At 39.0% G+C, this 21,247-nt stretch overlaps 4 protein-coding genes across 4 annotated transcripts; 2 read left to right on the top strand and 2 right to left on the bottom strand.

The window, feature by feature from the left end:
- The first annotated feature begins 80 nt into the window (after positions 1-80).
- LOC137710804 (pentatricopeptide repeat-containing protein At3g48250, chloroplastic-like) lies at positions 81-2,920 on the top strand. Its single transcript, XM_068449935.2, has 2 exons — positions 81-2,068; positions 2,375-2,920. The coding sequence occupies exon 1, from the start codon at positions 104-106 to the stop codon at positions 2,063-2,065; it is 1,962 nt and encodes a 653-aa protein (XP_068306036.1). The 5' UTR covers positions 81-103; the 3' UTR covers positions 2,066-2,068; positions 2,375-2,920.
- LOC137710806 (pachytene checkpoint protein 2 homolog) lies at positions 2,268-5,721 on the bottom strand. Its single transcript, XM_068449936.2, has 14 exons — positions 5,397-5,721; positions 5,198-5,261; positions 4,900-5,006; positions 4,604-4,671; positions 4,420-4,523; positions 4,225-4,329; positions 4,018-4,107; positions 3,846-3,921; positions 3,665-3,734; positions 3,505-3,575; positions 3,268-3,358; positions 2,860-2,987; positions 2,610-2,735; positions 2,268-2,516 (listed from the first exon to the last, which is right to left on the bottom strand). The coding sequence occupies exons 1-14, from the start codon at positions 5,530-5,532 to the stop codon at positions 2,376-2,378; spliced, it is 1,377 nt and encodes a 458-aa protein (XP_068306037.1). The 5' UTR covers positions 5,533-5,721; the 3' UTR covers positions 2,268-2,375.
- A 1,393-nt stretch (positions 5,722-7,114) lies between these two features.
- On the top strand, positions 7,115-7,712 carry LOC137710171 (uncharacterized). The gene has a single exon (XM_068449118.2). It carries the CDS (start codon positions 7,187-7,189, stop codon positions 7,592-7,594), a length of 408 nt encoding a protein of 135 aa, XP_068305219.1. The 5' UTR covers positions 7,115-7,186; the 3' UTR covers positions 7,595-7,712.
- A 9,859-nt stretch (positions 7,713-17,571) lies between these two features.
- Positions 17,572-21,065, bottom strand: LOC137710693 (serine/threonine-protein kinase STY13). The gene is made up of 7 exons (XM_068449795.2): positions 20,583-21,065; positions 20,255-20,389; positions 19,602-19,734; positions 19,269-19,464; positions 18,510-18,634; positions 18,263-18,421; positions 17,572-18,148 (listed from the first exon to the last, which is right to left on the bottom strand). Exons 2-7 carry the CDS (start codon positions 20,383-20,385, stop codon positions 17,834-17,836), a joined length of 1,059 nt encoding a protein of 352 aa, XP_068305896.1. The 5' UTR covers positions 20,386-20,389; positions 20,583-21,065; the 3' UTR covers positions 17,572-17,833.
- Between the last annotated feature and the right edge of the window lie 182 nt (positions 21,066-21,247).

Below are 21,247 nucleotides of genomic sequence, written 5' to 3'. Positions count from 1 at the left end.
CCACAGTTGACCCAATTATATTCGGGTTGGCCCGGAAAATGCTTAAACCCTGGAAATCCCGTCAATGTCTCTGTAGGTTGTCCCAGTGAGAAGTTTGGCAGCCATGAATCGAGCAATGGCGGCGTTTCTCACTACCCGCCGATTCGCCAACTCGCTCGCGGCGGCTCAGTTCGACGTCATAACTCGGCCGCTTTATTCTCAAGTGACTCATTCCTCTCACCTCTCTCGCTTCCTTTCAAATCAATCCCACTGTCATTCCCATTTCCTCAACACCCATCAAAAGCTCTTCTTTTCCTCGACCCCCAACTCGGTCCTGCAACTCGTTCTGGCCAACAAGTGGTCTGCCGAGTTGGAGACCGAGTTGTCCGAGTCGTACCCATCACTAACCCACGATGTAGTAATCTATGTTTTGAAGAAATTGGATAAAGACCCACGAAGGGCTTGGGATTTTTTCAATTGGGTCTGCGAGAAGAACGGATTTAGGCCGAGTTCTTCGGTGTTTAGCTTAATTCTTAGGGTTTTAGTGCATAAGAGCTCGATGATGGAGTTTTGGATTGCTTTGAGGAAGATGAAAGAGCAGGGGTTTTTCATCGATGAGCAAACTTATGTGGCAATTAGAGAACAGTTGAAAACGGGGAGGATGGATAGTGATGTCGTGGCTTTCAAGCATTTTTACCAGAGGATGATCGAAGATAACGCGGTGGATGATGTTGTGAAGAGCGTGGTGGATGTTGTTTCGGGGTCGGATTGGAGTGATGGGGTTGAAAAAGAATTGGGGGAGCTCAAAATTGAGTTATCTGATAATTTTGTTGTTAGGGTTTTGAAGGATCTTAGGAATTACCCGGTGAAAGCGTTGAGGTTTTTCCGTTGGGCTGGTCAGTGTTCTGGTTATGAACACAATACAATTACATACAATGCAGTTGCGAGGGTTCTTGCAAGGCCTGATTCGATAGGGGAGTTTTGGAGTGTGATTGAGGGGATGAAGGGTGCAGGTCATGAGCTGGATTTGGACACCTATATAAAGATTACGCGGCAGTTTCAGAAGAGCAGGATGATAGAGGACGCGGTGAAGCTGTATGAGTTCATGATGGACGGCCCTTATAAGCCCTCTGCTCAGGATTGCAGCATGCTTTTAAGGAGCATCTCAGGGAGTGATAAACCGGATCTGGATATGGTGTTTAGAGTTGCAAAGAAGTTTGAGTCTGCAGGGAATACCCTCTCCAAGGTTGTTTACGATGGGATTCACAGGTCTTTGACAGGCGCAGGCAGATTTGATCAAGCGGAGGAAGTTATGAAGGCTATGAGAAATGCAGGGTACGAGCCGGACAACATTACATACAGCCAATTGGTCTTTGGACTTTGTAAGGCCAAGAGACTTGAAGAAGCCTGCAATGTGTTGGACGAAATGGAAGCAGACGGATGCGTTCCTGATATCAAGACTTGGACCATTTTGATTCAAGGGCATTGCGCCGCTGATGAAGTTGACACGGCGCTGATTTGTTTCGCAAAGATGATGGAAAAAGGCTGTGATGCGGATGCTGATCTGATGGACGTCTTGATAGAGGGGTTCCTTAAGCAGAGGAAGATAGATGGTGCATATAAACTGCTTGACGAAATGGTGAAAAAAGCTCGTTTAGTACCGTGGCAAGCCACATACAAAAATCTAATCGAAAAATTGTTGGAGGTCAGAAAACTCGAAGAAGCATTCAAACTTCTTCATTTGATGAAGAAACAGAACTACCCACCTTATTCAGAACCGTTTGTCCAGTATATATCGAAGTTTGGTTCTGTGGAGGATGCTGCAGACTTTTTCAAAGCATTGACTGTTAAGGAACATCCGTCATCTGCAGCGTATGTCCATGTTTTGAAAGCATTCTTTAAGGAAGGTAGATACTCCGAGGCGAAAGATCTGCTTCATAAATGCCCTCATCATATTCGAAAGCACGGTGAAATTTGCAAACTTTTTGGTTCTACGGCAGGCAAGCTGAAGCAGATTACTACAGAAGATGAAGGCAAGCGGAAGCAGACTACTACCGAAGACAAGCAGAAGCGGACTACTACTTGACTTGTACGTAGATAGTTCTTGTAGTAATTTCATGGCTAAACCCCAAGAATTTTGTAACCTCTACTCATTTTTCAAAACATCTACCAAGTTTTTCAGACAAGATTGTTGTCCACACCAAATTGATTACATGTTATTTGCCAAGAACTCGAACCATGCCTATTTTTGTATGATTTGTTTTTTGGTAGAGATACTTGATGACATCTTCATCACAAAGGGAAGCTACGAATGCTTTAAAATGAATTAGATTTTGCGTCATCGTTTGCAGTAAGTGTAAGAATACATTGTTTACAAGATGTGAAAACTGTTTAGTTCAGTCAGGTAGCTCAGAACGCTCCCTCCTAGCCGTATCTGTCATTGTACTCAAGAACTTGCTAGGGTCACAACCGTAAGGATTTGCGAGAGCCGCATGTGCTAGGAACGGAAGCTTTCTCAATGATCGCCCACTCAATCCCTAAAGAAACCAGAGACAAAATCAACTATCAGATAGACTGAAAAGGGCCTAACTTACAACTTTAGAAGGCAAGGAATTGAATCCGTTGCTGACCTCGCATGCTTCTGCAGTTTCGAACAATTGTTTACACAGGCGTAGTGGCGTCTGGGCATCTTGTACCTCAGGTATATTCAGTTTCTCTTTCAAGCTAGCAAAGTTAGGAAGCATGCTTTCACAATCCTACAATTTACAAAGTTCATTACGAATGGCTTGGAACATTCCCACATACTCGAGGGAGAATTTTAATATGTTAAAACTTTAGTTACAGTATCAGAACAGAACAAGGTTAGCCAGACAAATGCACCTCTAGATGTGATAAGATTCGTGTTCGTATAAGTTCATGCAAGCAGGATCTTAGGATTTCATAACGCGCTTGCAAAGTTGGGGGACCAACATATGCTTTGATATCAGCTCGATCAACAAACGCAATATCTGCAACCCAAGAAATGGTAAATCCATACATACTAGGATGGTGAAAGTTAATTTTTTTCCCTTCCACAGAGAAAATAAAGTATTTCTCTTTCTCTAGCTTGTCAGAACCAGAGAGACCTCGTGACTGACAAGAGAGACTGATAGAAAGAGAACCAGAAAGAGACTAAACTCTTTAATATAAGGGAAAAGTATATCAACTCTTGGCAAACTACAGTTTACCTCTCCAATCTACAGATGAAAAATTGCAAGCAAACCTCGAGAAATTCATTTGTAGCCTTACCAATTGCAGCGGTTATGTTCGACGTTGTCAGAATTATAACATTTGGTGCTGATTTCAATTTATCCAGCTGAGTTAGCAGCGCATTCACTACCTGGCATGTCAATGTTTAGGTGTTAAATGAACTCAAACTGAGCTATACTGAACTGTATCGAAAATGTTAAATGTAAATTGTCTGCATTATTCAACCAAAAAGCTTAGAAAGTAGTCTGGAATAGGATAAAGGAGAAAGTACGGTACCCGAATAGAATCTGAAGGTTCGGAGCCAGATAAAGCAGCTTTTCTAGCAGCAGCAAGGCTTTCTACTTCATCTGCAACATCACCGTATATTCATGAATTATAATCCAAATGGAAGATATATGATCATAAAATGAAAGCTCACAGTGAAAATAAATCTCACCAATCAAAACAAATACCAGATTGTTTTCCTCCTCAACCATCTCCTGAATTTTTGAGAAAAGCTTCGCAACCTACGATTGAGAAATACTTTTAATGAAAACAGAGAACTGCATGTACCAAATCCAACTCCTGTTAACAAAGAGCAAAAGCACCTTTTAGGACTTGCAGTATCAACTACATACCAACTTGCCACTCTCAGAGAACCATTTACTGAATAAAGAATGTGCATTAACTTCAATCAGTTGGCATTGCGGGTACCTGCAAAGAATAAAATACTGAGTATGGGAATCTACACGGATGCACATCCATTTTAGTGATGCATATTCATCTGAACAAGATAATACATCAACAAACCTGGAGTTAAATCGAATAGAAAGTTTTTGAGCCAGTGCTTTGCATAAAGAAGTTTTACCAGTCCCTGGAGGTCCGTGTAAAAGAACAATGCTGCAAAGAGATAAAAACAATCATATAGGTGCCAGAAAGCAATTCCTCATCAATAAAGGAAATAACAAGCATATGTGTATAACTGTACATAGATGAAATCAACAAACAATTCCTTACCGATTCCACGACACAAGGAAAGGATTGACACCCTTTTCAGTAAAAAGCAATGCACTAGCTGCATAACGCAGCAACCTTTGCTTGAGACCAGATTCATAAATTAGGCTGCAAAAGTAGATGAGCACTGAGCACGTTACATTATCAGTTGATTTCAAACTACGAAGGAGAAGAAAATTAGAGAAGTTCCAAACCAACCTTTCCCACATGCCATCGAATTCCTTTGCAGGAAGGATCCATTCGTTGAAGGTGGAAGGTTGTCCATCCCCACTTATATCCTCACATGCTCCCTCTTCGCTAAGCTAATGAGCACATACAAGCAGGAGATCAACACTTGAATAGATATCGAGTCCCAAAGTAGTCCAGATGGTACACCTATTACCTGGAAAACATGCACAACAGGTTTCACTTGCCAGAACAAAAGGATCTCATGGTTCTGCACCCACTCATCTACAAAAACAAACAGTTCAAGCATCAGAACCGGCAAATATCTTAAGACTTCATCCTCCTCCTCCTTTTTGTAGTACGTAAAGTATCACAAATTTTGTGCAGTCAGATTTCTGTTTTATCAGATGAAAAGTTGCAGTATTGATTATAGCTGACCATCAGTTTCAAAATTTCTTCACTTTGCCTTCAAAAAAAATAACCCGTGACTAGTTCAAAGATAAAAAAGAATACCCGTATCGCAAATACAGATACTTTGCACATTTTCTGTTAGAAACCGATCATCAAGAGGCACCGGCACGGGTCCATCAGAATAGCTCAAACTCCTCTTTTCAAGCATTCTAAGCATTTGACAAAAGAAGAAGAAGAAGAACAGAAAACAAAAGCACATTATGTTAATCCTCAGCGCTGATTACCGAACTTTGCCAAACCGTTAAGCTAAGCAGGCATTTCATCAAACACATAAGACCCAATTGAGAAACAACTGAAAAATCAAAATCGATGATTCTAATTAACGAATTTAACAGCACACCTCTCAACGGCAGACTGCACGTCGTTGGCCCGAGCTGTGCTGGAGGGCTTGAGGCTGACTTCAACTGAAACCCACAATCAATTTCTCTTAAAGAAAGTAAATTTACGACTAAATCATCAACACAGCCTCAAATTAGAACAAATTGGCTCAAAAACTAAGAGCAACAACTAATTGAAGGCAAAAACGACGCCGTACACACCTGAAACGAGGACTTTGTCTTGGGGAAGAATGGGAGAAGGAGCTGAGTCTACTGTGACGCCGCCGTTTTGGTCGGGGATGCCGGCGTCTTCTTGGGGGTTTTGCATAGAGACCTCCATGGGACTGGGAGCGCTCATTCTTTGGGGGTTTAGGGTTTAGGGGGGGCTATGAAGTGGAAAGCATCAGATAGCTGAGAGCAGCTTGGAGAATGGAGGAGATGAGCGAAACCCTAGACCCCAACAGAAATCTGGGAAATTGTTCTTCGAAATGAGCGGGAAAATTTGAAGGATTATACTTCTGTGTACATCGATAATGCTATTATGCATTTTGGACCGACTACATTTCACACCTCTATATGTGATTTTGAAACAGGCCATGAAGTTTTAATTTTCTCACATTGCTCTTTACCGTTTTGAAATTATAGCAATTTATATATTTTTGTCTCATGAATTGTTTAAATTTCACTAAATTGATGATATAGTGAGCATAAAATTCGTAACAGAATTGATATATAAGCCGCATTTACATCACATTCGTCACCAAAAAACTCATCACTGCAATTAGAAATTCAAATCTATCAAAGGTGAAAATTGATACAATTTTAGGATCTTAAAAGAGAATATGAGAAAATTGAAATCTCATGGTCTGTTTTAAATCACTTCAAACTTTGAGGATGCAAAATGTAGTTAGCCTATATATTTTTTCTTAGCTCAACAAATGTGATTGCTTGTTCCCTTTAGGAATAAGTTATATGTTTTTTAAAAAAAAATTGGTAAAATATGTTTTGGTTTACGTGCGGAAAATCTACAATAGCTTGCAACTCAAAATAAAATGAGTTGAGATTTGAAGAACATATTGTACATCTTCATCACATTTCTCTACTCCACAGATATACCAATGCACTTAAATCACGAGATATTGTAGCCACACTCGTTGATATGAATGACATAATTCGACAATTAACTTTAATTTGCTACATTTTATCGCCCAAAGAATACATTTGTGCTAAAAGAATCAAATGTCGTCACTTCTATAATAATTTATGTAATAAATAAATAAATTTAAATGTGTGTGTGAAGAAAATTGAGATTTCCCCATAAAACCAATTGACAATATAAAAAGTAGCTCAATTACTTATAAGCATATGCAATGTTCATTTTTCTTTTTTCTTTTCCGGGATGTGAAATTAATATTCTCAACAATGTGTCACATACCCTCAATTTTAGAGTACTTTCGTCAAGTAATGTCTCTCTTGATGTCTATAACAAAAATAAGACTTTTAAGTAAGGGTGCAACTTAGGTAGATTGACGCAGATTGACCAGTCACCGCAACCCTAACTTTGCTTTCATAATTTTGGGATTGGGTTTCAGTCAGGTTAGGCTCACTTGGGTTGGGTTAGAGTTGCACAACTTTACTCAGCTCAATCGTGTAACATCTTGTTTACAAGATTTTTTTGGAAAGTTTGAGCTGAATAACGTGAATACTAGTTAAAATTTGGACTTCGAAATTATGCCAAAAGTTTGATTCAGGCTATTCTCCTAAAAAGTACTTTCTCATTCTATAACACCAGCAATGAGGCTAGCCCAGCCCATTTTTCATGCCCATTTCCCGATCTGTAAGCGTTCACCTCACAAGCTTGTGAAAGACAAAATTCTTACGCCCACAAAAAGGATATGGTTGCCTAAACTTATCTCCGTTTGACACAGTACCAATTTCTGAGGCTCTAAGTTGCTCAAAGACAACATGCATGGCCCATACAAGACTTTGTTAGAGCAAAAAACTAACTCACCATGAAGCAAAAGTTACAGCTTGAAGATGACAGAGAACTTGAAATCCTCAAGGCTGTGGCACAAGCTTGGTACAGCCACTCCGGCAGCTCCCGGCCCATGTCCAAATTTGACGCCCGCCCGAGAAATTACAACGGCCAATCGCCATCCCGGTTCAAGCTTGAAGCAATGAGAAAATCATCATCAGCTGGTGGTACAAAATGGGATTTCGGGCAGTCACTATGGGATGCTTATGAGATTGTGGCCGTTTCGAAAAGGTTAGAGACAGGGCTAGTCCTTGATGAGTTGGAGAGTGTGGCACGAGTCCGTCGGAGGCGTAGGGAGAGCAAGCACAGCCTTAGAAGTTTATTCAATAAAATATCTTTAAGAACATTTGATGAGGCTAATGTTCCCCCAGATGACGATCCATAATTCGTGGCCTTGTTTATTTTTTGCAGCATTATTGCTCTTGTTAACATAATTTTTTCTCCGAATATCTACGATTTTGACACTAGGAGTGCAATAAAAAAAAGGAGAAAAGTCTGAATTATATGTGTGTTATTTCTTTTTTGTGTGAAGAAATTGTTAATCTTTCAATCTTCATTTGCTTTGTTGGAGATCAAAGTCCTTGTGTTAAGCTAAAGTAGTACTGCGCATCGTAACTTTTGGCAAGCGAATGGTGTATCGCGGTATGTTACCAACAATTGGTTTCGATTGATTTCTGCAATGATGTATAAAAGTTCTATGTTGGAGAACCAAACTAAGTTCTGCAGATGGCATAAGACATGAGGTAGAGCAGGATTTTACCAGATGTTTTCGCCCGTCTCACGGAAAAAACACCAAGGATTAGCATTTAGCATCAGTTCTTTTACCGTCAATTCTCAAACCATCACAAAGTCTTACACACTTACTTGCTGCGGGAGTAAATATCACACATACCGCTGCTGCTGCAGTCTTGTTTCAATAATTAAAGATTAATAACTGAGACAAAAAGGAAAAAGAAAAACTAATAACACGAGAATAACAATAAGTAATAATAACTTGTTTATTTAGGAAGTGAAATACATTAAACATGACGATGGCATCTTATTAAGAGCCTAATTAAGGAAGTTCATCAGAACGGAGAATTGCAGGCACTTTATTTATATAAGTCATGGGTTGCTTATAGTTTGCCCGCCAATCATCCTTGTCAAGAACTCTCCGGCACCTTAGCGTGGTTTGAAGGTCCTCCACTTGAAGAGCTCAAACCCCTTGTGCTTCTGCTGGATGTAGCCATCGGCCTCAACATCAACAGTTTCCTCAGACACGACACAGTTCCCGTCTTTGTCGCACTGCGTGACTCTCTCGGTCACTTCAACCGTCTTGTGAACTTCCGGCTTGTACTGCGGGTTCTGCTGACGCTGTTCGTAGTACTGACCGCCATAGCTCTCTCTCCCAGGGGCCTGGTTGCTGAATAGGGTTTGGCCATGAGGGACATCAGTGAGGACACTAGGGGTTCTTGCCATCCTATGCACATGGGAGTAATAGTCGTTCCCATTTTGGTGCTTGGTTGGGTACTCGTAGCTTCGCCTCATTTTTTTCTTTTTTTTTTTTTGCAGTCACAAATTCACAAGTACCTTGAACTTGAAGCATTAGGAGGATGCAAAAGCTTCAATTTATAGGCAAATTGGTTTGGCCTTTATTCTAAAATGATAAGGGTGGCATCTAGTTCTGCTGACATGGTTCTAAAAATCTCCGCCTAACACCGCTTAGGCGCTAGACGGCTGGCTATCATCCCGATTAATGCCTAGACATTTGAAAATTAAGAAAGGATGCCTAGACCTGTTGAGGCACCCGCTTAGACCGCCTAGAGACCTGCCTAGCCCGTCTAGACCCATCTAGGCATGTCACACCCCGAGCCCGAAAATATTAATTTCGGGAAATGATATTGGTGACAGCCCAAAAACGTTGCTTTATTTCGCAGAATTTTAAATCACGATTCTTTATTTAAATTCCTTAACTCCCTCTCAATAAACATAAACATAAACATAATTAATTTATAAGGTTAATTCTCATTTTATTTACCAATTTCCTTTTCTTTGTACCAATTCTCAACAAAGGATTTAATTCGATTATTTAAGGCTGCATCTAACACAGTTAGACTGCCTACGTACCCTGGAACGGGATCAAGCCTTTCGCAGTTCACCTTTCCATAAATTCAAACCAAATCCAAATATATTCATTTAATCCCACATATACCACAATCGTATTAATATTCAAACCATAGCAATTAGGTCTCAAAAGCATAATTAGAATAACGAAGTTCGCATAAAAACACAATGTCGGCTCCCTGGTGGCGGTCGGCCGCCCCGGCTTACCGAAAAGTTCAACTATTTCTAAAAATTCTCAAAAATTACAGAAATGAAGATCTCAAAGAGTAGAGCAAACTTTATACCTACAGCCAAGTCCAATTTGGCCTGAAAATGCTCCAATTTGCCTCGAACTCACGGGAAACCCTATAATTTAGGTGACCTCGATCCATGTCCTCCGTTGTTCCACCACCCCATCCAAGGCTTGGGACATGTTCTTTGGTTCACAAGGAGTCCATTGATAGTGGTGGTGGTCGGATTTGGCTTCAGAAAACGGCGGATTGCCGCCAAGGAGCTCTGGTGCACCCCGCACCCACCATGCTAATTACACGATTTCCATAGCCTCTTATCTTGAGTTTTTGGAGTGGATTGGGTAAAGGGGAGGTCGTGAAATGATTTCCCAAGGTTTGATCGACGTGATTCGCCGGGAAACCAATGAAAACCACCGGAGAAGATGAGGAAAATGGGTCGGATCGCTGGGTCCATGTGATCCAGTGTTCCCCCATCTCTATCCCTTTCCTCCTGGTTCTCTCCTCCCATTGGTCACCCCCTCCCCCCCCCCCCCCCCCCCCCCCAAAAAAAATCCTTTCTTCCTTTTCTCATTTCTATTCTTTCCTTTCAATCACAGTCGTCCATCACTCATTTTTTCTTTCATCACAGCCACACACGTGGCACAGCTCATTGCTCCAGATTTTCTGGAGCCTTCTAAAATGGAGTAAAATTACCCAAATATCCCTGACTTTAAACGTTAATAACTTTTTCGTTATAAATCCGTTTCACGAACGATTTTCACCTACGTGCTCGTAGGATCATCCTCTATCCAAATATGTCAAGAGATATGCCAAAATATATGAAGATAAAATACATTACCATATAATTACGTTAAGCCAACTAGTCGCATTTAACTTCTCACAACCATAAATCGATTTATTTTCGATTTTCTCCACATATTCATATCTTTAAATTTTCAGGGTATGACATTCACCTCCTGTTAAAATAAATCTCGTCCCCGAGATTTCAACCACCAAGTTACGAAAATAAATTAAAACTAATTCCACTATTTCTTTTATGGTGAATATAATTATAATCTCAGTCTACAATTTTATTCAAGCTCCGGAAATAATTAAACCAACGAATAGTAATCGTGATTCTCACTCACACTCTCAAATTCTCAGCCACATTCATTGGCAAAATAAGTATAAAAAATTCTAACCATGCCCAATGGCAAAATAAATATCCACATTAAGCCAAAATTTCTCATGGCCTCCGTTGGCTATACACAGCCGTTACCACAATTGTTCTTCTAATTTTTTTTTTTTTTACCACCATTATTAACGATACCAACAAAAAAAATACTCAATATTGGCAGCATACATATTATAAATTTCCAGCCATAACTATTTTCAGCCAATTTAATATCAAAATTCGAAGTCATCCATTAGTAACCTAGTAGAATCTCAAAATTTCAAGCCAAAGCTTTATAATTGACAAACCGAATATCAAAAATTTCAACCAAATTCATTGGAAATTCCCAATCACACTCACTGATTAATGGAAAGAAGATTAAAGCCAAATTCCAAACACCACTAACATAAATTCTCATTCTATGATTCCTTTCATTTTCGCAATTAACTAAATTGCCCATGGTAAAAATTTAAAGCCTTTTAAATCTTTCTTTCAATTGCTTTTCTTTTTAATTTACTTCAAAGTGCAGCCACAATTATAATAAATGAGTGACTCACTCTTTCAGAATGCCATTCACATTTCATCAATTAAAAGAGAAAATTGAAATATGTAACACTCTATTAACCAACAAAAATAAACCTTATTTATCACATAGCCACAAGAATAAGTGCTCGTCCTCAACTTGGTTCGCAATAACCAATTCAACAATGACAATTTATAACTGTGGTAACCAAACCCATTGAAATTAAATTTACAAACTTCTCCATCAATTCTAGCTGTAATCGTCAGTGGCTAAGTAAATATCACAATATCAAACCAAACCACTAAAATAGACCTTAGCAAAAATTCCAACCAAAACCATAGTCATTATTTTGGTAAGAAAATAAAAAGAAGTATATGAACATGTTGTCATGAACCCACACAACACCCCCAAATTTGTCACGATACCACATACTTATTTTGGCATGTCAAGAGGCAACAAATTGTGTAGAAAATAGAGCATCAATGAATCTCTTTTAACTAAGAGTGGTCCAATAATTTCCTCTTACATTTACAAATCTAAAGGCAAATCCCAAGCCGTGACTATCATGGCTAACAAAATATCATAATTTCATGCCATAATTCCTCTTATTTTAAATGAACTCAAATTTCATTCCATAATTTCATTCATATCCACCCACCATTCTCATTATAATGGAAAACCATAATCACAGTTTGTAATTTCATTCCCCTTCAACAAATCACCATATCTTCCACAAATATTAACATTTCCAACCACATTTATTGTTGGCCATAACATTTTAAAATTTCTATCTACACTTATCATTGACAAAACAATGATTTCACCATCATTTTCTTTTATTTCAATTAGTGACTAGTAGGCTGGAAAAGATTGTAATATACCTGGCCAATACACATCACACTTTCTTTTTCTTTTCTTCTTCTATTTTTTTTTTTTTTGGTCCTATTCACATCTACGGGCCTTTTCCACCCAATTTCACATTCACATGCCTTTCTTGCCCAATTTCACATTCACGGGCCTTTTTCGCCCCATTTCACATTCACGGGCCTTTTTTCGCCCCATCTCACATATCCACGGGCCTTTTTGCCCAATTCACATATCCACCCTTGTATCCACGGGCCTTTGTGCCTAATTCAATTTCTCAAGTGCCAGGTATAATACAAATTCTCCATCTACTTATCACCACCTCACAATCACCTTAACATTCAACATTTTCATAATGCATAGCCTAATATCGATTCAATTCAAGATTAATCCAAAACTTTAATCAAATGCTCATCTTCGAAGCTATAACATGAATACGATATTTTAAAATTTTCCTACTCCCATTCAATTCAATTCAAGGCATCATAATTCACAATATATGCATTCCACATAATTCCCGTCATACTCATAGAACTTATGAAATAATGCAATATAAACGCAAATCACAATTCCCATTAACGAAACTTTCATATTTACCAAGGAAATTGCACCACAATCATAATACAATTTATATATGTATTTCACATATAAAACGTGAATGCCACTTTATTCCTAAAAATATGAATTAATGTAACCACAATGCATGTCATAATTCACACCAACAAGACTCACGAATAGTGTATCTTGTAGAGTTGGATCATCTGCTCTGATACCATTTGTCACACCCCGGGCCCGAAAATATTAATTTCGGGAAATGATATTGGTGACGGCCTAAAAACTTTGCTCTATTTCGCAGAATTTTAAATCACAATTCTTTATTTAAATTCCTTAACACCCTCTCATTAAACATAAACATAAACATAATTAATTTATAAGGTTAATTCTCATTTTATTTACCAAATTCCTTTTCTTTTTACCAATTCTCAACAAAGGATTTAATTTGATTATTTAAGGCTGCATCTAACACAGTTAGACTGCTTACGTACCCTAGAACGGGATCAAGCCTTTCGTAGTTCCCCTTTCCAAAAATTCAAACCAAATCCAAATATATTCATTTAATCCCACATATACCACAATCATATTAATATTCAAACCACAACAGTTAGGTCTCAAAAGCATAATTAGAATAGCGAAATTCGCATAAAAACACAATGTCGGCTCCCTGGCCGTGCGCCGCCGTTGCGGGTGGCTGTCGGCCGCCTCGACTCGCCAGAAAATTCAACTATTTCTAAAAATTCTTAAAAATTACAGAAATAAAGATCTCAAAGAGTAGAGCAAACTTTATACATGTGGCCAAGTTCAATTTGTCCTGGAAAGGCTCCAATTTACCTTGAACCCATCGGAAACCCTATAATTTGGGTGACCTCGATCTATGTCCTCCGGTGTTCTGCAGCCCCATCCAAGGCTTGGGACATGTTCTTGGGTTCACAAGGAGTCCATTGATAGTGGTGGTGGTCGAATTTGGCTTCAGAAATGGAGGATCGGCACCAAGGAGCTCTGATGCACCCCGCACCCACCGTGCCAATTACACGATTTCCATACCCTTTTATCTTGAGTTTTTGGAGTGGATTAGGTAAAGGGGAGGTCGGGAAATGATTTCCCAAGGTTTGATCGACGTGATTCGCCGGGATACCAATGAAACCACCGGAGAAGATGAGGAAAATAGGTCGGGTCGCTAGGTCCGTGTGATCTGGTGTTCCCCCATCTCTCTCTCTTTCCTCTCGGTTCTCTCCTCCCATTGGTCAGCCCCCCCCCCCCCCCCCCACAAATTCCTTCATTTTCTCATTTCTATTATTTCCTTTCAATCACAGCTGTCCATCACTCATTTTTTCTTTCATCCCAACCACACACGTGGCACAACTCATTGCTCCAGATTTTCTTGAGCCTTCTAAAATGGAGTAAAATTACCAAAATATCCCTGACTTTAAATGTTAATAATTTCTTCGTTATAAATCTGTTTCACGAACGGTTTTCGCCTACGCGCTCGTAGGATCATCCTCTATCCAAATATGTCAAGAGATATGCCAAAATGTATGAAGATAAAATACATTACCATATAATTACATTAAGCCAACTAGTGGCATTTTCGTCATTTCCACTTAACAATAATTTTACTACGAAAATTATAATAATTCTCGGAAACAGAACTTTAAAAGTTTTCAATTTAACTTCTCACAACCATAAATCGATTTATTTTCGATTTTCTCCACATATTCATATCTTTAAATTTTCAGGTTATTACAAGGCACCCGCCTAGGTCACAGCTCACTTAGACAGAAAATATATCACTTTCATTTTGCATTTTTTTTCAATAAATTGTAAGAAACTTGTTGCATGCTTAAATAAACACACATTATATCCTTGTTTCCCATATTTTCATTAGGCTCCAGCCCGCCACTCGACCAACGCCTAGTGTCTTTTAAAACCTTGTGTAGAATAGATGGTTAAGTGGATTGAAAATGAAATAGACCTAAGGAAGACAAAAGGACGCAGTGAAAATTTACATATTTGTTGTCCAAGCTACGTTTTGGTGCATTGAAGATGAAATAGAACGAAGGAAGACAAAAGGACGCATCGGAAATTTACATATTTAGCTATTCAAGGTCGTCTAGACTTCCAAAACAGCGTTTTAAAGTTTGTAATAAAATTCAAACTTTCGATTTACCGTCCGATTTATGTCATTTCAATGTCCCTAAGACCCTTGAACTCCCTCATGGCTGAGTTTAAGTATATTTAAGTCTTTTGGCTTTGTAATATACATTCAAGAATTAATCAAATAAACCTTTCAGTTTTCTTCCAAACTCTGGTGGATTTTTCTTCTAGGGTTTACGTTTGTATCTCTTGTTATGTCGGGCCCCTTTCTTTGAGTTCAAAAATTAGAATATCGTCTTAGTCAAATAAGAAGGTGGTATCTAGTTTTACTAAGAGCAACTCCACAATTGTTAAAGCCCCCTAGGGCTATTCACTATTTAATCCATCCAGTGAACAATAACTGCCTTTAATGAACAATAACTAGCTTTTGCATCTCCACTCCTACACTGAATAGCCCTGACAATAGGCAATAAAATAGAAGTATTTTTTTTTTAAATAATACAAAATAATTTTATTTGTAATTTCGGATAGGATTTTTAATCGGTTTCGTTATACCACTTTCTATTAAAATTTTAATTAAATATTAAAAAATTAATTAATTAAATATTTAAAACAAAAAAAAAACACAAAAAACCATCCACACCCAGATCCTTCCGCCCCACCACCCCTCGCGCGGAAACTTCCCATCAACCCATGTCCCCCCCCCCCCCCAAACAACACACCCAAACCTTCCTTCAGCACTTCACTGCCGCCTCTCTTCCTCCATCTTCACCATCTCACCTAGCTCAGCCTCCATCAACAGTCCCAATCTTCCCCACTCCCTAACCAAACTCTCTCTCTCTCTCTCTCTCTCTCTCTCCTCTTTCCCCCAAAAATAAATCCCAAATCATGCGATCTGGGCGCTCAAGTGGAAGGAGGGGGATTGCGAGTGTGTGGGGGCAAAGGCGATTTGTCTGTGGGGTACGACGGCAGCTGCGGCGGCGGAGGGACTGGATCTTTGCCATTTGTCTGTGGGTGTATCAACAACCTTGACGACGAACTCCTGCGAGAGCCGTTGAGTTCGAAGCCTACTGTGTTTTACATTTTTTTTTTTAATTTTTATTAATTTTATATTATAGCTGACGTCGCCCTGACGTCAGCCTTTTGTCACGTTGCCTTCGAGCTCTCGGGCCAGCTACTCATGTTGGACCTCTACCATGGGCCTGCTCGGGCTCCCTTGCCAGCACACGGTGGACCACCTTCCTCGAGCTATCTGGCCCTATTTGAGAGCCAGTCCATAAGGCTATTGCCCATTGTGGAACTACTCTATCAAGAGTAAGACTAGTTTATTAAGCTATTATGCCGGCCTATTTTATTTAAGTTTGAATTTCTCTCTCTACAAATACCGTCTTGTTAAATAAATAAAATAACATCTAGTTCTGTTGATGTGAGTTAACCTAATTTACCAAAGCAATACGTCGACCTCTTTACATTCAAGTTCAAGTATTTTTCTCATGTAAATTAGAATACTGTCTTGTCAAATCAAAAGGGTGTAGCATCCAGTTCCCTTGTCTATTTCAAACTGTTGATTCAAGCATATGAATCTAACATGGCTGGAAAAAGGAGGTGAGCCAGAAATAGGCCTCTTTTGAAGAAATTTTTAGTTGTAACGGGAATACAGGTGGTACATCACGTGTTTTTATATAAGTAGTGAAAAATTTTATTTTTTAAGTTATTAACTTTTTAACACATATATCATATCATTTATATAACGACACGTGATATATCATCCCGTGTGATAGTCACACTGAAAAATCCCTCCGCAAGGTTTCATATCTCCCAAGGCATAATATCAGTTTCCATCCTGATATTAAATTATTCTCACACTTTTCCAGAAGCTCCTGTTCCTATTTCATCCAACAACTTGCTACTCACTTTAAAGAAAACGGATTTGGATCCTCTCCTGATCCTCATGATTAATCATCGTGTACCGTTGAATTTTTATCCAACGGTTACAAACTGGGAGGTTCCTTTAAAGTTATAATAATTGTAGCTGTTAAATAAAAATCTAACGGCTCATGATGATTGGTCAGGAGGATCCTCTCCATTAGCTCAGGAGAGGATCCAAATCCAAAGAAAACTAGCTTTCATGCACGCGTTCACGTGCATGCAAAACATATTTTTTGAATCAGTGTGTTATATGCGAATTTTTGTTTGAACGTGTTGTCTATATTTAATCTAACAACGTAACATGCAAATAGCTCGAAGACAAGGAAGTGTTTACATAAAAGAAATTGGGACATTAAAAAAACACCCCCAATATTGAACAAAATGGCAATAACAACCTTTATTATCCCTCCCGCCAAACCCAGCACTGTAGTAACTATGTATGCGGTTCAATATTTTAGTAGATAGAGTGTTGAATTTCCATCCATACGTTCAAAATTCAGAACTCCTCCTCCCTTAAATTCTTGTAATGGTTTTGATCATTTAATGTTCATAAAATCTATTTTCGTGACATTTTCGCTTCATCCTAAGCTTCGTAGTGTTATTGCAAAATGATTTTAGAGATGTTCTGGCCGACAAAAATCCGTTCTTGCTATTTTTAATTGATTTTCTGTATTTCAGCTCAAAAGTTCAACCAAAATTACTTATGTGACAAAATAAATGGTCAAACCGCTTCCAAATCATTATCTGCACGCAGAAGAATCTACGAAAAATTAACAGTTGCATTTTTACACAAATACCGTCAGCATTAATGCAAGGTTTGTCATCGTTTTTGTGAAGTTACAGCTTCGATTTTCCGAGCAAATGGAAGCCGCTTCCGATGAAGAAAATTCGCATATAACACACCGTGATTCAAAAGTATTAGCTACCAGACGTTGAAGAATATCAAATCGGGGTTAAGATCCTACACATCGACAAGATCCAGCGGAACATTGGATAGATACAAAGTGGTGTATTCGACAATTGAACTTGATGAAATTCGACACTGATCAGCTTAAACATTTACCATGTTAACAAAATGCACCTGATCGGACTAGATTCTGGTGTTTACGATCTTACCTCCGAACGTTATTGACCCGAAAGACGGATTTTATGGATCTTCTCTTCAACTACTCAATAACACTGGTTAAAGCAGAAGAAAAAACCTTTTGGCTTGTCTTCCATTTCTCCTAATTTGGGCGTCTCCCCTGAGCCTTCGCGTGCTGCCATCAAGGCGCTTGTACCAGGAGACTCTGGTGGCAAGACAGTGTTCTCAGTGAACATCCGTGATGGAATGACAGGTTCGGGAGGAGATATGGTGTAAAGAAAATCGAGTAGCATTTGAATTATTTGGCTGAAATTAGGCCGAGCATTTGGGTCCTCCTGCCAGCATGAAGTTAGGATGATGTTCAACTCCTCAGGGATGTTCTCAGAACTAGGCCTCACATTCTGAAATGTTAAGTATCCATCAAATAATTAGTAAAACTTAGCAGCACCATAAGCATTTTGGAGAATTAATGGTTGGAATCGGAAATAATGTATCGATGAGGAAGATATGTTTACTTTAAATGCAGCTGCATATGCTGCCTGGAGATTTGACATGCCTTCGAAAGGCAATTTGTTGTGTAAGAGTTCCCACAAAACAATTGCGAAGCTATACGCGTCCACTTTGTGGTTGTAATGCTTTCCCTCTCCTTGCCTTAATGTAACAGTACTGTACAACTGCCGAAAAATAGGAAATATCAACTCAATAAAGAGGTATTTTTAAGCGTCAACAGTTCATGAGAGTGTGGGGGAAGAAGGGTAGTACCTCCGGAGCCATCCAACGGTATGTCCCGGTTTCTGCAGTCATCATCTCTGTTAATGACTCTTCTCTTGCCAACCCAAAATCCGCTAATTTAACTGTTTTGTGGTCTGCAGTCAAGAGCAAGTTTTCTGCACCCAAAAGTTAAAAAAAGACAAAATAAGTAAGAACATGAGGTAAAAGACAAGTAATTTTTCAAAACCCAACAAATAATTCACCCATCCACATCAATGCATTGAATCATACAATGCAGATCCGTTGTTAGAAACGTAGAAACAAGGGAAATCCACGAGTCGAGGTTTTTATTCAAAAATGGAACTGGAGAGGACTAAACCGACTATAAGCGGTGTATAACCCTCAGTTTGGAGCCCCTCGGGTTCTGTTTTTGAATAAAATCTTCTACTCCTTGAAGCGCCATCTTACAAAAATTAGTCTGAAGTCGAATTTGGGAACTTAAACATATGACTATCTACTATCTACTCTTTTTAATATAACAGTACAGTTCAGAATAATAATTCCAGCCTGACGGTATGGCAGTGATGAAATCTATCATCGTAATGCAAACACGGAAAATATTTATTAAAAATTTAATACCAAAAGAAAGTTGGGTGAATGAGAGTTATTGCAGCCAAAAAAGTCAGAAAATATTGACTACAGAAAAAAATACGACAATCCAGTTCTGAAACAGTTTATGAATCTAAACCTTCTTAAACTTACTCACACTTATCGAATTCAAAGCAGTTAAAATGGGATAGGAAAAGTTACCAGGCTTCAAATCACGGTGTATGATCCCATGAGAGTGCAAGCACTCCATCGCACGAGCAATATCCAATGCGAAACCAACAGCAACACGTATGTCCAAGCACCTCGGCCGCATGTTTAGACAATATTTGCGCAATGTACCTCCCAACAAAAGCTCAGTAACTATCACCATTACTGGCTCCTTGCAGGCACCAATAAACTGTTGAGAGGCAGGGTACCTTTATTAATTATCAGATGTCGACACATAACAATTTGATGTTCATGACTACACAATGTAACCATTGTCACCCGTTACCACAATGACTTATCAACTAAATGGCGGCAATTAAATCGAACCTTCACTAAATTTTTATGTTGAACTCTCGACAACATTGCAACCTCTCTGGCAAACCGTCCTTCTTTCTTAATAATCTCCTCTGGAGTTTCTCCTCTATGAACAACTTTGATTGCAACAGTCTGGTTTTTGTATCTGATTGGAATCCAAAAGGCCGAAATCAAAAGGAGTGAGATAACTGCAGCATAACAGAACTCAAAATTGAACCATAATTACTTCCAAGCTGCCAATCTAATCGCTTAAGAAACTCATTTTTCGCCCTCAAACCAAATTCATCAGGTATCTTCTACTGAACTACAATTCACCAAAAACCTGACCATTTTCGGGATCCTACCAAAATTTGAATCTAACCACTAAACCAGATTAAATTTTCAGCAAAACCCAAAATGCAGTTCAGAATGCAAAACAAGAAAGGAGAAAATGTATTGCGAATCGCCACAAGAACGCAATCGTAGTTTACCTAATCTAAACAAGATGAACCAAAAACTTGCAAATCTAAACAACATTACTCTCAAATGAAACGAAAATGCGAACCGCGGAAACGTCATTAGCCACAAATCAAGACACAAGGTTTCCACTTATGCAGACCAAACAATTCATGGGTACAAATCGAAAACTCAAACAATTGAAAGTGAAGCGAAGCTGTACAACTTACTTGCCCTCATAGACTTTGGCATGAGCTCCCTCACCTATTCTTGGCCCAACAAACAGATGCTTGGGATCAATCAGCCATTTGGCATCCAATCTGAACTCATCAGCTGAGTAAAACCTACTCCCAGATTCCATCTTTCTACACAACCAAACAATCCAGCATCAAAACCCAAAATCCATATAACATAATATCTGAAACCCAAAAGCCAAAAAGCACTTGTTGAGAAGCTAATTCATTCATTGATTCTCTGTGAGTGGATTAGCTGACACAAAAGAGATAAGCAGCATCCCAAAGCTCAAAAAACTCACAGGAAGGAGGATATGGTACTTACATGTCCTTGGCGAAGGCAAAAGCATGGAACCCCACATGTTCTACCAGATAGCAGACTGACAGCAAAAGCCCCAAAACAAAAGCTCAATGCCCGAAGTGCTTTTTTTTTTCTTGGCAAGTTTTTATGGGGAAATGTGAAAGAAAAAAAAAATCCCTCAGAAAGGCAAAACCAGAAGGTCCAGAAGCAGATTAGCAAAAGCACTTCCCCAGGTGAAAACTAGAGTACTGCATACGTATGCTAGTTTGATTAAAACTCCATAGTCCCCATCATTGAGGGTAATTAAATGGGGTGTGATGGGATTTGTGGGATTAATTAACCTCTGATGGAAACAGTGGTTTCAGTCTTGATCTGCAGCTGGAATCATGGGAAGGGAGAGAGCCTAAAGATCAAGTTTTTAAGAATTTGGTGTGTGTGTGTGAGGAGAGAGAGAGATGAGAGAGAAGGGAGTGTTGAATATATTGTAGTTAAGTGGGTGGGAGCCATAAACTAATCTAGAGCACATGGAAACTGATCTTGTCAACATGGAGGGTAAACTGGTAAAGCTACTCAACAACATGAGTACTATCGAGCTCCTTCCTATCTTTTACTTGTACTTCACTTCAATCATGGCTAATCATTTAATTTCTGGTTTTAACCGTCTGCATTCTAAACTGAACCACCGAATA

This window comes from Pyrus communis, chromosome 6 (assembly GCF_041283825.1).
Source record: "Pyrus communis isolate YQ-2024b chromosome 6, ASM4128382v1, whole genome shotgun sequence".
In the NCBI taxonomy this organism is placed as follows: Eukaryota; Viridiplantae; Streptophyta; class Magnoliopsida; order Rosales; family Rosaceae; genus Pyrus; species Pyrus communis.
This window is presented reverse-complemented; position numbering and strand designations above follow the sequence as displayed.

Excerpts from the sequence above, each read along its gene's own strand:
- LOC137710804 (XM_068449935.2), top strand. The coding sequence starts at position 104 with ATGAATCGAGCAATGGCGGCGTTTCTCACTACCCGCCGATTCGCCAAC.
- LOC137710806 (XM_068449936.2), bottom strand. The coding sequence starts at position 5,532 with ATGAGCGCTCCCAGTCCCATGGAGGTCTCTATGCAAAACCCCCAAGAA. Across the intron at positions 4,330-4,419 it reads TTCGATGGCATGTGGGAAAG|CCTAATTTATGAATCTGGTC; the intron begins GTTGGTTTGGAA and ends CTACTTTTGCAG. Across the intron at positions 3,576-3,664 it reads TCTGGTATTTGTTTTGATTG|ATGAAGTAGAAAGCCTTGCT; the intron begins GTGAGATTTATT and ends GTGATGTTGCAG.
- LOC137710171 (XM_068449118.2), top strand. The coding sequence starts at position 7,187 with ATGAAGCAAAAGTTACAGCTTGAAGATGACAGAGAACTTGAAATCCTC.
- LOC137710693 (XM_068449795.2), bottom strand. The coding sequence starts at position 20,385 with ATGGAATCTGGGAGTAGGTTTTACTCAGCTGATGAGTTCAGATTGGAT. Across the intron at positions 18,422-18,509 it reads ACCGTTGGATGGCTCCGGAG|TTGTACAGTACTGTTACATT; the intron begins GTACTACCCTTC and ends ATTTTTCGGCAG. Across the intron at positions 18,149-18,262 it reads CATATGCAGCTGCATTTAAA|AATGTGAGGCCTAGTTCTGA; the intron begins GTAAACATATCT and ends TTAACATTTCAG.